Source organism: Nannobrachium achirus, assembly GCF_963921795.1.
Source record: "Nannobrachium achirus genome assembly, chromosome: 13".
NCBI classification, from domain to species: domain Eukaryota; kingdom Metazoa; phylum Chordata; class Actinopteri; order Myctophiformes; family Myctophidae; genus Nannobrachium; species Nannobrachium achirus.
The window spans coordinates 51915530-51929504 of record NC_137833.1 but is presented as its reverse complement, the minus strand read 5'-3'; the positions used below and the strand labels follow the sequence as shown (position 1 = coordinate 51929504).

General features: G+C 47.7%; 1 protein-coding gene across 1 annotated transcript; it reads left to right on the top strand.

Annotated features, from left to right (window-relative positions):
* Positions 1 to 11614: 11614 nt before the first annotated feature.
* On the top strand, positions 11615 to 12450 carry LOC308297414 (free fatty acid receptor 3-like; the record flags this gene model as incomplete). The annotated part of the gene is given in 2 exon segments (XM_080740824.1): positions 11615 to 11756; positions 11759 to 12450. Coding segments are annotated over 2 exon segments (834 nt in total).
* Positions 12451 to 13975: the final 1525 nt, after the last annotated feature.

The following is a 13975-nucleotide window of genomic DNA, read 5'->3' as shown; positions in this document are numbered from 1 at the left end:
ATAGCCTCTGTATACTGTTGAGTGGAAAAACAATGTTTCACATTAAGCTAAACATTAAGGGACCACCCAAGATCATTTGGAGACCCCTCTAGGGGTCCCATAGTTGAACCACTGACTTATAAGGGGAGTATGGAGACCCCTCTAGGGGTCCCATAGTTGAACCACTGACTTATAAGGGGAGTATATGAGGCTGGATCCGTCTGGAACACTGCACTAGGCTCTCGCCAGCTCTGTAGCTCTCCACACTTGAACAGTTGTGTCCTTAAATTCAATTATAATAATTAACCCCTGTATATACGGGCAATAGTTTTACATGACTTTGTGTACACAGCCAATAGTTTTACATGAACATGTTCAGGCTTTAGTACTGTACTGTCTCGTGTAGCCCAACAGAGCCCATCACAGCACAACACGGCCCACCAGAGCCCAATACATCCTACCAGAGCCCAATAGACTCCAGCAAACCTAAGTCCAGCCCAGTCCTGCCCAATAGGAGTATAGACCAGGGAAGGGGGGTAGTTAGATGACTGCACCAGACTCCACCAGGCTGCTCCATGCTCCAGCCAGCTCTGTAGATCCTGTGTACACGGCACTCCTAACTCGAAAGGTCAAGGAAAAGGGTCGTTTTAGGCGTCAAAACAGGCCCTTTGTCCTTAAAATGAATAAAAAAATCAAAAAAATATGTTTTGTTTCAGGCAGGACACACGTTTCATATTTGAAGCATGCCCGATCTGATGGAATGGGTTTTGTGTCTCTCCGACACTTTGAACCCTTTACGATTGCGAAAAAGACACCGAAACCCGGATTTTTGTCCTTAAAATCAATAAAAAAATCTAAAAAAATCTGTTTGTTTTACGCAGGAAACACTTTTCATATTTGAAGGATGCCTGATCCGATGGAATGGGTTTCGTGTCTCTCCGACAATTTTAACCCTTTATGATTGCGAAAAAGACACGAAATTTGCACGCCACCAACACGATTACACATTCTTTCGGATAAAAGACACTTATTCTGACTTACTTTTTGACGCTGAATCCAACAAACCCAGTCTCGTGTCTCTACGACACTGTGAACCCTTTACGATTGCGAAAAAGACACCGAAACCCGGATTTTTGTCCTTAAAATCAATTAAAAAATCTAAAAAAATCTGTTTGTTTTACGCAGGAAACACTTTTCATATTTGAAGGATGCCTGATCCGATGGAATGGGTTTCGTGTCTCTCCGACAATTTTAACCCTTTATGATTGCGAAAAAGACACGAAATTTGTACGCCACCAACACGATTACACATTCTTTCGGATAAAAGACACTTATTCTGACTTAATTTTTGACGCTGAATCCAACAAACCCGGTCTTGTGTCTCTCCGACACTTTGAACCCTTTACGATTGCGAAAAAGACACAGAAACCCGGATTTTTGTCCTTAAAATCAATAAAAAAATCTAAAAAAATCTGTTTGTTTTACGCAGGAAACACTTTTCATATTTGAAGGATGCCTGATCCGATGGAATGGGTTTCGTGTCTCTCTGACAATTTTAACCCTTTATGATTGCGAAAAAGACACGAAATTTGCACGCCACCAACACGATTACACATTCTTTCGGATAAAAGACACTTATTCTGACTTACTTTTTGACGCTGAATCCAACAAACCCGGTCTCGTGTCTCTACGACACTCCTAACTCGAAAGGTCAAGGAAAAAGCCACTGTGTACACGGGCAATAGTTTTACATGACTTTGTGTACACGGCCAATAGTTTTACATGAACATGTCTAGGCTTTAGTACTGTACTGCCTCGTGTAGCCCAACAGAGCCCAGCACAGCACAACACAGCCCACCAGAGCCCAATACAGCCTACCAGAGCCCAATAGAGTCCAGCAGACCTAAGTCCAGCCCAGTCCTGCCGAGTAGGAGTATGGACCGGGGAAAGGGGGTAGTTAGATGACTCCACCAGGCCATTACTGTCCAGATCTGGCTTGAATAGGCCAGACCAGGGTAGACAGGACTGCACCAGACTCCACCAGGCTGCTCCATGCTCCAGCCAGCTCTGTAGATCCTTGCACATGTGATTAACCACTGTGTACACGGGCAATAGTTTTAAGTTTTACATGAACCCTCAGAGGGACACTGTGGGCTTATCAAGTGGTCCATGGCCGGTTCTCAAAGTGAGGTCGGGGGGCCCACAGTGTCCCTCTGAGGGGACACGGCACAGACCGTGTACACGAAGGGCAGGAGCAAGTGTTCAAGTCCCATAGAATCTATGGGAAATGTACACAGGCGTGTACAAAGTCACCAGTAGTTTTACATGAACCCTCAGAGGGACACTGTGGGCTTATCAAGTGGTCCATGGTCGGTTCTCAAAGTGAGGTCGGGGGACCCTCAGAGGGACACTGTGGGCTTATCAAGTGGTCCGTGGTGGTTCTCAAAGTGAGGTCGGGGGACCCTCAGAGGGACACTGTGGGCTTATCAAGTGGTCCATGGTCGGTTCTCAAAGTGAGGTCGGGGGACCCTCAGAGGGACACTGTGGGCTTATCAAGTGGTCCATGGTCGGTCCTCAAAGTGAGGTCGGGGGACCCTCAGAGGGACACTGTGGGCTTATCAAGTGGTCCATGGTCGGTTCTCAAAGTGAGGTCGGGGGCCCACAGTGTCCCTCTGAGGGGACACGGCACAGACCGTGTACACGAAGGGCAGGAGCAAGTGTTCAAGTCCCATAGAATCTATGGGAAATGTACACAGGCGTGTACAAAGTCACCAGTAGTTTTACATGAACCCTCAGAGGGACACTGTGGGCTTATCAAGTGGTCCATGGTCGGTTCTCAAAGTGAGGTCGGGGGACCCTCAGAGGGACACTGTGGGCTTATCAAGTGGTCCGTGGTGGTTCTCAAAGTGAGGTCGGGGGACCCTCAGAGGGACACTGTGGGCTTATCAAGTGGTCCATGGTCGGTTCTCAAAGTGAGGTCGGGGGACCCTCAGAGGGACACTGTGGGCTTATCAAGTGGTCCATGGTCGGTCCTCAAAGTGAGGTCGGGGGACCCTCAGAGGGACACTGTGGGCTTATCAAGTGGTCCATGGTCGGTTCTCAAAGTGAGGTCGGGGGCCCACAGTGTCCCTCTGAGGGGACACGGCACAGACCGTGTACACGAAGGGCAGGAGCAAGTGTTCAAGTCCCATAGAATCTATGGGAAATGTACACAGGCGTGTACAAAGTCACCAGTAGTTTTACATGAACCCTCAGAGGGACACTGTGGGCTTATCGAGTGGTCCATGGTCAGTTCTCAAAGTGAGGTCGGGGGACCCTCAGAGGGACACTGTGGGCTTATCAAGTGGTCCATGGCCGGTTCTCAAAGTGAGGTCGGGGGGCCCACAATGTCCCTCTGAGGGGACACGGCACAGATTGTGTACACGAAGGGCAGGAGCAAGTGTTCAAGTCCCATAGAATCTATGGGAAATGTACACAGGCGTGTACAAAGTCACCAGTAGTTTTACATGAACCCTCAGAGGGACACTGTGGGCTTATCAAGTGGTCCATGGTCGGTTCTCAAAGTGAGGTCGGGGACCCTCAGAGGGACACAGTGGGATTATCAAGTGGTCCATGGTCGGTTCTCAAAGTGAGGTCGGGGGACCCTCAGAGGGACACCGTGGGCTTATCAAGTGGTCCATGGTCGGTTCTCAAAGTGAGGTCGGGGGACCCTCAGAGGGACACTGTGGGCTTATCAAGTGGTCCATGGTCGGTTCTCAAAGTGAGGTCGAGGGACCCTCAGAGGGACACCGTGGGCTTATCAAGTGGTCCATGGTCGGTTCTCAAAGTGAGGTCGGGGGACCCTCAGAGGGACACTGTGGGCTTATCAAGTGGTCCATGGTCGGTTCTCAAAGTGAGGTACATCCTCAAAGTCACTCCTTCCCAAACAAAGACGAACCAACCAAGGGTGCACAAGGCAGCGGTGTGCGATGGACTAGAAATATCCATTTAAAACTATTGGTCATGTACACACAAACTAAGGCTCCTGTACACAGTGTTTGGTCTCAATTGTGTGAGCAGCTAAAGGGCAGACAACGGCCTAGAACAACCTAATGGTGCCTATTAAGACTCTAGTACACCCTTTGGCCTCGACAAGCCTGATCATCCTACTATAGCTAGTATCCCCCTCACCAACTTTGTGCTCCCACTTGATAAGCCCAGTGTCCCTCTGAGGGTCCCCCGACCTCACTTTGAGAACCGACCATGGACCACTTGATAAGCCCACAGTGTCCCTCTGAGGGTCCCCCGACCTCACTTTGAGAACTGACCATGGACCACTTGATAAGCCCACAGTGTCCCTCTGAGGGTCCCCCGACCTCACTTTGAGAACCGACCATGGACCACTTGATAAGCCCACAGTGTCCCTCTGAGGGTCCCCGACCTCACTTTGAGAACCGACCATGGACCACTTGATAAGCCCACAGTGTCCCTCTGAGGGTTCATGTAAAACTACTGGTGACTTTGTACACGCCTGTGTACATTTCCCATAGATTCTATGGGACTTGAACACTTGCTCCTGCCCTTCGTGTACACGGTCTGTGCCGTGTCCCCTCAGAGGGACACTGTGGGCCCCCCGACCTCACTTTGAGAACCGACCATGGACCACTTGATAAGCCCACAGTGTCCCTCTGAGGGTTCATGTAAAACTACTGGTGACTTTATACACACCTGTGTACATTTCCCATAGATTCTATGGGACTTGCTCCTGCCCTTCGTGTACACGGTCTGTGTCGTGTCCCCTCAGAGGGACACTGTGGGCCCCCGACCTCACTTTGAGATAAGCCCACAGTGTCCCTCTGAGGGTCCCCCGAAATCACTTTGAGAACCGACCATGGACCACTTGATAAGCCCACAGTGTCCCTCTGAGGGTTCATGTAAAACTACTGGTGACTTTATACACACCTGTGTACATTTCCCATAGATTCTATGGGACTTGCTCCTGCCCTTCGTGTACACGGTCTGTGCCGTGTCCCCTCAGAGGGACACTGTGGGCCCCCCGACCTCACTTTGAGAACCGACCATGGACCACTTGATAAGCCCACAGTGTTCCTCTGAGGGTCCCCCGACCTCACTTTGAGAACCGACCATGGACCACTTGATAAGCCCACAGTGTCCCTCTGAGGGTCCCCCGACCTCACTTTGAGAACAGACCATGGACCACTTGATAAGCCCACAGTGTCCCTCTGAGGGTCCCCCGACCTCACTTTGAGAACCGACCACGGACCACTTGATAAGCCCACAGTGTCCCTCTGAGGGTCCCCCGACCTCACTTTGAGAACCGACCACGGACCACTTGATAAGCCCACAGTGTCCCTCTGAGGGTCCCCCGACCTCACTTTGAGAACCGACCACGGACCACTTGATAAGCCCACAGTGTCCCTCTGAGGGTCCCCCGACTTCACTTTGAGAACCACCACGGACCACTTGATAAGCCCACAGTGTCCCTCTGAGGGTCCCCCGACCTCACTTTGAGAACCGACCATGGACCACTTGATAAACCCACAGTGTCCCTCTGAGGGTCCCCCAACCTCACTTTGAGAACCACCACGGACCACTTGATAAGCCCACAGTGTCCCTCTGAGGGTCCCCCGACCTCACTTTGAGAACCGACCACGGACCACTTGATAAGCCCACAGTGTCCCTCTGAGGGTCCCCCGACCTCACTTTGAGAACCGACCACGGACCACTTGATAAGCCCACAGTGTCCCTCTGAGGGTCCCCCGACCTCACTTTGAGAACCGACCACGGACCACTTGATAAGCCCACAGTGTCCCTCTGAGGGTCCCCCGACCTCACTTTGAGAACCGACCACGGACCACTTGATAAGCCCACAGTGTCCCTCTGAGGGTCCCCCGACCTCACTTTGAGAACCACCACGGACCACTTGATAAGCCCACAGTGTCCCTCTGAGGGTCCCCCGACCTCACTTTGAGAACCACCACGGACCACTTGATAAGCCCACAGTGTCCCTCTGAGGGTCCCCCGACCTCACTTTGAGAACCGACCACGGACCACTTGATAAGCCCACAGTGTCCCTCTGAGGGTCCCCCGACCTCACTTTGAGAACCGACCACGGACCACTTGATAAGCTCACAGTGTCCCTCTGAGGTCCCCCGACCTCACTTTGAGAACCGACCACGGACCACTTGATAAGCCCACAGTGTCCCTCTGAGGGTCCCCCGACCTCACTTTGAGAACCGACCACGGACCACTTGATAAGCCCACAGTGTCCCTCTGAGGGTCCCCCGACCTCACTTTGAGAACCACCACGGACCACTTGATAAGCCCACAGTGTCCCTCTGAGGGTCCCCCGACCTCACTTTGAAAACCGACCATGGACCACTTGATAAACCCACAGTGTCCCTCTGAGGGTCCCCCGACCTCACTTTGAGAACCGACGACGGACCACTTGATAAGCCCACAGTGTCCCTCTGAGGGTCCCCCGACCTCACTTTGAGAACCGACCACGGACCACTTGATAAGCCCACAGTGTCCCTCTGAGGGTCCCCCGACCTCACTTTGAGAACCGACCACGGACCACTTGATAAGCCCACAGTGTCCCTCTGAGGGTCCCCCGACCTCACTTTGAGAACCACCACGGACCACTTGATAAGCCCACAGTGTCCCTCTGAGGGTTCATGTAAAACTACTGGTCGTGGACACCACCTAGGGCCTGTGTACATATGGCTCTCTGCTGGCCCCCATTAAGAAACTATAGACGGCACAGACCGTGTACACGAAGGGCAGGAACAAGTGGTCAAGTCCCATAGAATCTATGGGAAATGTACGAAGTCGTGTACAAAGTCACCGGTTGGTACACGAGCCATAGTTTTTTCCATTGTAGCTCCCTACAGTGGACACGACTTTGATTATTCATATTGTTATGTTTTCCTCCGCTGATTAATTACATGAATGTTACAGTATAGTCTACAGTTGTCCAATTCTACTTAAGTTTTCACTTAAGCTACTGTACAGAGTCAATCAAGCCAAAGAACATTTTTCTTTTGAATTAGTCTTATTTACAACATTTCCTGAATATAGCTGCCACAAAGGTTTTAATACTCTCACCTGTGAGATTGCGGTTTACGTAATCTCTACCAAGAGTTCGGCCCATTTAAAAAAAAGAAAAAAAAAGAAAACATAATCCAGTTCAATCGTCAATCCAAGCTATGGGATAAGCATCCAGCCAGGCCATGGACTGGAACTAGCCAATTGCAGACAGCTGTTGGCTGTTGCTGCTGCGTGAACACAAACATCCTTCCCCCTCCAATCTTAAAGCTATACTGTGTAAGTTGCTCACCTAGAGGTCAGTAGCTCTATAGCAAACCGCGGTCGCGTCCGCGTCTTTTCGGCCGTTTTTCGCCGCGGACCACCCCCGCGTCTGCCTCCACCTCGCCAAGATCTATCTTTAGAGGGGTCCCTGGTTCCTGTGCGTTCAGGCATTCCGGAGAAATGGACTCCTTCGCCGAGTAAATGCTGTTGTTATGTTGAGGCAAGCTACACGGGCGCCTACAAATATGGCCGCCGTATTGTGATAGCGACCCCACTTCAAGATGCGCTGTGATTGGCCGGCAGTGTATAATCCTCGCTGTGATTGGCCGGTAGTGTATGATGACGCAATTTTGCCACGAAATTCTCCCCCCCTCACGGCTCATAGAAAACATATAAAGAGAAGGCTTCAGAAGCTGAAAATAACGGAGTGGGTGTTCTAAAACTTTAGCGATTTAACAGTTAGGACAATTTTAAGATGTTTTATAAAAAAAGTTACATGGTATAACTTTAAGTTATTCCAGCAAGTAAAATGTGTGGATTTATGATCATCATAATATTTTACAATTTTTCTCGCAAGTTGAGCCTCCTGGATCATAGTCTTTCGTTCCGCTTAAACATGACCTGAATGGAATCTGGTGGACAACTCCATTGGTAGAGTGTGGAGATGATGGTTTGTCATCAGAATATCTAACTGATTGAAGCTCTTAGGCGCGCCACACACATATGCGTGAAACATCTTCTCCGTATCGTCTGACAATGGCCACTGGGGGCGCCGTACTAATGCATTGTCAATGGAAGGTTTTTGGTGTTTTGTCGTTGCCGTGTCTCTTGGCCAAAAGACAGGCTGCGGTTGAGCTAGAGACACGGCAATGACAAAAAACCAAACAACCTTCCATTGACAATGCATTAGTACGGCGCCGCCAGTGGCCATTCTCAGGCGATACGGAGAAGATGTTTCACGCATATGTGTGAGTCCAGCCTTACGTGGTATGGATACGCTTGTGTCTTTTCAGGTGACCTAAGTCACTGAAACCCTTGTCACACTGTTTACACACAAAGGGTTTTTCTCCACTGTGGATACGCTGATGTATCTTCAGGTGACCTAACTGATTGAAATCCTTGTCACACTGTTTACACACAAAGGGTTTTTCTCCGCTGTGGATTCGCTGGTGCCTCTTCAGGTGACCTAGTCACTGAAACCCTTGTCACACTGTCTACACACAAAGGGTTTTTCTCCAGTGTGGGCACGCTGGTGTGCCTTCAGGACACTTAACACACTGAAGCCCTTGTCACACTGTTTACACACAAAGGGTTTCTCACCAGTATGGACACGCTTGTGTGCCTTCAGGGAACTTCGCACACTGAAACCCTTGTGACACTGTTTGCACACAAAGGGTTTTTCTCCACTGTGGACACGCTCGTGTGCCTTCAGGTGACCTACCACACTGAAACCCTTGTCACACTCTTTACACACAAAGGGTTTTTCTCCAGTGTGGATACGCTGGTGTGCAATCATGTTGCCAAGCTGACTGAAACCCTTGTCACACTCTTTACACATAAAGGGTTTTTCTCCTGTGTGGATACGCTGGTGTGCAACCAGGTTGCCAAGCTGACTGAAACCCTTGTCACATTGTTTACAGTGGAAGGGCTTTCCCCCTGTGTGGACACGCTGATGTGATATCAGTTTATTTAACTGACTGAAACTCTTATCACACTGTTTGCACTGGAAAGATCTTTCTTTGGTGTGGACATCCTGGTGTTTCCTCAGAGTCGATACCTCAATGAAGCTTTTATCACATATGAGGTTTCCTTTCCTGTCATCCAATGTTTCCTTTCTTCTCCTGGCTGAGATGAAGTCCTCGCAAGATCTTGGTCGGTCTGTGTCTCCTTGTTTCTGGCTGGTTACACAGCTGGTGATTGTCCGACAGGAAGATGAGGGGAGCTGTCGATTGCTCATCATTTGACAGTAGAGGTTGTTGTGGCTCCTTCTTGGAGAACCTGAGATGTATGCCCGACTCTCTGATTCTCACAGTACAGCCTACGCGTAAAACTTTCTCTTGGTCATACTCAGACTAAATGTGATGTTTAAAAACTGTGTCTTATCTTATTCGGGTTGACCGGAGCTCTGGTCTGACATCACACAACACAAACCGTTGGCATCATTCCTAATAACACCGATTTGCACATCTGACAGTTGCAAATCAGTACATTTGGTTGAATCATTGAATCAAGTTAATGACTAAAACATGTCCAAAACTTATAGGCAAAGTCTGGGGACTATCCCGTCCTTAAAAAGAACCCCACATACTGGACGTTGCCTGAACTTCAACCAGGGGTGTAGTTGTCCCGATTTAAAATGAAGCAACACGGAACTAAAAGTTCCTATGATTGGCCGCTAGTTGCTTTGTTCTGGCACCAGAAGCAACATGTTCTCCATAGGATTCCATTCTATTCCCCCGAACGTTAACATTTGATTTTCTTACCTTAATAAACATTGTCATCAATACTGTATGACTCCTGTCGCTAGTTTAAAGCCTCGTTTCAATCACCATGATATGCTTTTTGTGAAAATATGGGCCAATTTATGTTATATTTGATGTTATAGCAGGGTATGCTGTAGGAGGGGCTTGTGATCATAGGCTTGTGATGATTCTTCTTTGTGTGCTTTATTTTCGGCAAGCTCAAGACAATGTCCCATGTATCCCTGCGGTTGCATGTGACCGTTGGCAGCCAATAGCATTCAAGATGGTATCATTTCTACCAATGAACGCTGATTTCTACAATGATGGCGTCACCCATACAACGGCCAAAAAAGCTTAATCTGAGCAGCATAGCAACCAATGGCTTACCACAGTCAATATTTTTAAAAACATACAGAACCTTACATTGTCTGACAAGGCCTCTAGTCTGACAAAAGGATATTGCCATGCGTGCCTATCAACACTGTTATGCACAGTGCTCATAAAGTAGAGAACGAACAGAACGTCCCATACAAGGAGATATGCACTTGTGTCATGTTTGCACCGCTCACTTTGCACAGGTTCAGTTCTTTAGGCTTTTTTGCCTGACTGGGAGTGGCAGCAAATCCACAGCCGAATTTAGGAATTGAACCTAGGACACGTCCTGAACAATCATAAAGCAAGGAGATCGCTGGAGAAGTCCTTTTCAGCTGTTTCTGTCCTCATGTTGATGTTTAGTCCTTGTCCCCTTTTATGGGCATATTGGTTGGATCGGCGGCGCTACTGAAAAAAAAAATGTTTTGTACAAACTGATCATGCAAGTACAGTAACAACAGGGAAAATAGCTAAGAACGTAGGCAAAGATCTGAGCTATCCGTGTGCGAAAGATCTCCATATATGGGATCTCTGTATCTCTCAGTCCTTGTCAGTGTGATGTCAGTGTGATGTAAAACGGTTATGTGCCCATATATGGAGATCTCTGTATCTCTCAGTCCTTGTCCCCTTTTATGGGCATATTGGTTGGATCGGCTGTTCTACTGAAAAAATGGTTTCGTACAACTGTACATCATGCAAGTACAGTAACGGCAGGGGAAGTAGCTAAGAACGTATAGGCAAAGATCTGAGCTACTGTATCTGCGTTCGAAAGTTGGAGTCTGTAGAACCAACCATGTGCTGTGAGACCTCTTTCATGCGATTCGGGGCCAATTGGGCCTCGTCTTCAATTAGTAGTCAGGATATATATATATATAGCAACAATTTCGAAAAGTGAGTGTGGTGGTGCAGCAAAAACACATCACTTTAAAAAAGTCTCAAATCATATTCTTTTTTTGATTGCAGATATAATTGACACAAGAAATTAACAATAATGCAGATTGAAGAGACATTTGAATGACAGAAATCTGTTCAGAATTACTTACAGGAAAACATTGTCATCACATGCATGCTCCAGACACAGAAATATAGAGAGAGGTAGAAAATCAATGTACGAGAAAGAGCGTGAGGAAGACACTGTACCTATACTATTATTATTCAAGCATGCCTCCAATACCTGACCAATATTACCTTTCAGTTTTGGGCCTTTCATTTTATTTTATTTACATATCTACTGCATAGTACTGTGTTCTATTCGTCTGTCATTCAATGTTATATGAGATACTTAAATGGTTTCCTGTGGAAATAAGCTTAGTCTTTTCTAGGATCTCCTTTTAGTAGACCTTGTACCAGTGAACTGTACCGTCATGAAACTGTACCTTTTCCTATGCAAACTTCTAATAAAGTCTTCAATCAATCAAAAAGCCATGCAGAATACTGTATGTTGTTCATTATTTCATCTGTCTTCTGTCCTTTGGTTTAGAATCACAGGCATGAAGGTACAGAGTGAGATCATCCTCTCAGTGGACATCCTCACCTTCCTGGTAGGCCTGCCGGCAAACATCTTGGCACTGTACGCCTTCAGTACCCAGATCAGTGCCAGGCCGAGTCCAACAGCCATCCTGCTCCTCAACCTGTGCTTCCCCTCAAGATGTATGAGGCTGCGTGCGACATGCAGTGGGATCTGCCTCACTACGTCTGCTCCATTACCTCCTACATCTTCTTCAGCACCATCTACACCAGCTCCATGCTACTGATGGCGGTTAGCGTTGTGCGCTACATCGGGGTAGCTTTCCCCATCGCCTACCGGAAGCTGCACAAGCCTGTATACCCCATAGTGATGAGTGCTGTCATCTGGTTGGTCTCAGTAGCCCACTGCAGCCTTGTCGTCATCACCGAGCGCCACCCATCCCTCTCCAATGCAAACTCCACCATGTGCTACGAAGACTTCTCGCCGAAGCAGTTGGCCGTCCTTCTCCCCGTGCGCATGGAGTTTTTCGTTGTCCTATGCCTAATACCCCTTTCGATTTGTGTCTTTTGCTACCTGGCCTGCATCGGGATTCTCCACACACGCCCTGGGATATCTCAGATGCAGAAACGGAAGGCCATCGGCATGGCCCTGGGGACTCTAGCTGTGTTCCTGGTTTGTGTGCTCCCGTATAACCTTTCCCATGTTGCCGGCTACTTTCAAGACGCCAGTCCCCAATGGAGGTACTACACCCTGCTGCTCAGCACCCTTAACACGTGCCTGGACCCCATCATCTTCTACTTCTCCTCATCTACCTTCCGTCTTGCCATGTGCAAATCCTCATCCCCGCCAGATTCATGAAGGTTTTACAGATTGTTGCATTGATTATAAACTATTCTTTTTCCACTGACTTATATCTTATACTTGCCTTAAAAGTGCCCATGTCCAACCACTTTTCCGGCCCTGGCCTGGACAGCCATACGTTTTGGAACACCTTACCTGCGGTTTGTAAAATCAGTATAATAATGTCTGAAAACCTACTTTTATCAAGTCCCTTTCTTATTGTATTTTTATGTCATTTAAATATGTTTTTATCTCTGTTATTTTTAACCACTTAAACCACAGATAATTTGTTGACTAGTCTCTCCTTTTCCCCAAGTTCACACTGTGTTGCGACTCGCGACACATTGTGAGCTTGTCGATCTGCTAAATAGGGACACTAGGGTTCATTTTGGGGTGGGTGTGTGTGTGTGTGTGTGTGTGTGTGCGTGTGTGCGTGCGTGCGTGCGTGCGTGCGTGCGTGTGTTCTAATTCCATTGTCTGTCCTGCATGACCAATGCTACAACTGCAATCAACACTGTCTGCTTATTATGCGTATGCACCCTGAGATGACATTAATGGAATTGTATTGTCTGACTGGGATGATGTAATGGTTTGCTTTCAATCCATTCAGCAGCAGCATGGATTATACGCATCTAATCAACCTTTTTTTGTTTTCACATGTACGTATATAAACTATGGATTTGCACGGAGGCTATCTTTAGTCCCGTATTAAATAGCACCGCAATGCAGAGCTTCCAGTCAGGGTACTTACTGCATCTGACCCCAAAAGGGTCTGACAGTATGTTAATTCAGCCAGAACCGTCTGTGGTTCTCAACCTTTTACGCATCAGGGACCACTTGAAAATCTGGAAGGCGTCCGTGGCCCACCCATCTGACCACTTAACACGGCAGTCAGATGGGTGGGCCGTGTAATTTTCAAAGCGTGTTTATTCTAATGATCAATCAATCAATTCATTGATTGCGTTATGGACTGCATCAATAGAACTAACATAGTGTGTAGGCTATTTTAAGCTCCTACTTACTAGTTTAAGTTTCTGTATCACCAAGAGATTTTTTTTTTTCAAGGTTTAAAAGAAAAAATCCCATAACTTGTTTTAATTATGCTGCAGCTGCACCAATATGTAACTTTTCTCTTCTGCCCTGTATTTGAACCCGGTTTCCTGCGCAAATGCTGACATTTTCACCATTGACCATTGAGGTTTAAAAAATCATTTGTACCTGTGTCCACTAAATTGTTGAATGAGGCTCTGAAACAGCACTGACTGAGAGTATTGATTAATCACTGGGCACTTGTGTAACGTTGGGTCCCCCCTGTGTTATGTATTTCTATTATGTATCTTGTTACTGATGTTTTGTGTGTGGCTGTAGCAGGGGTGAAGCCCAAGACAAATATCCCTTGTGGACAAATAAAGTTCACCTTGACCTTGAGCTAATAGAGCCTGCTTGGCTGCTTGCTCAGGGGATAAATTGAATCTTGACCAACAGGTCAGAATCCGTGTCAGATCCTGTGTCTAGGTTGGCCTTTGACCTTTTGAGACATGAC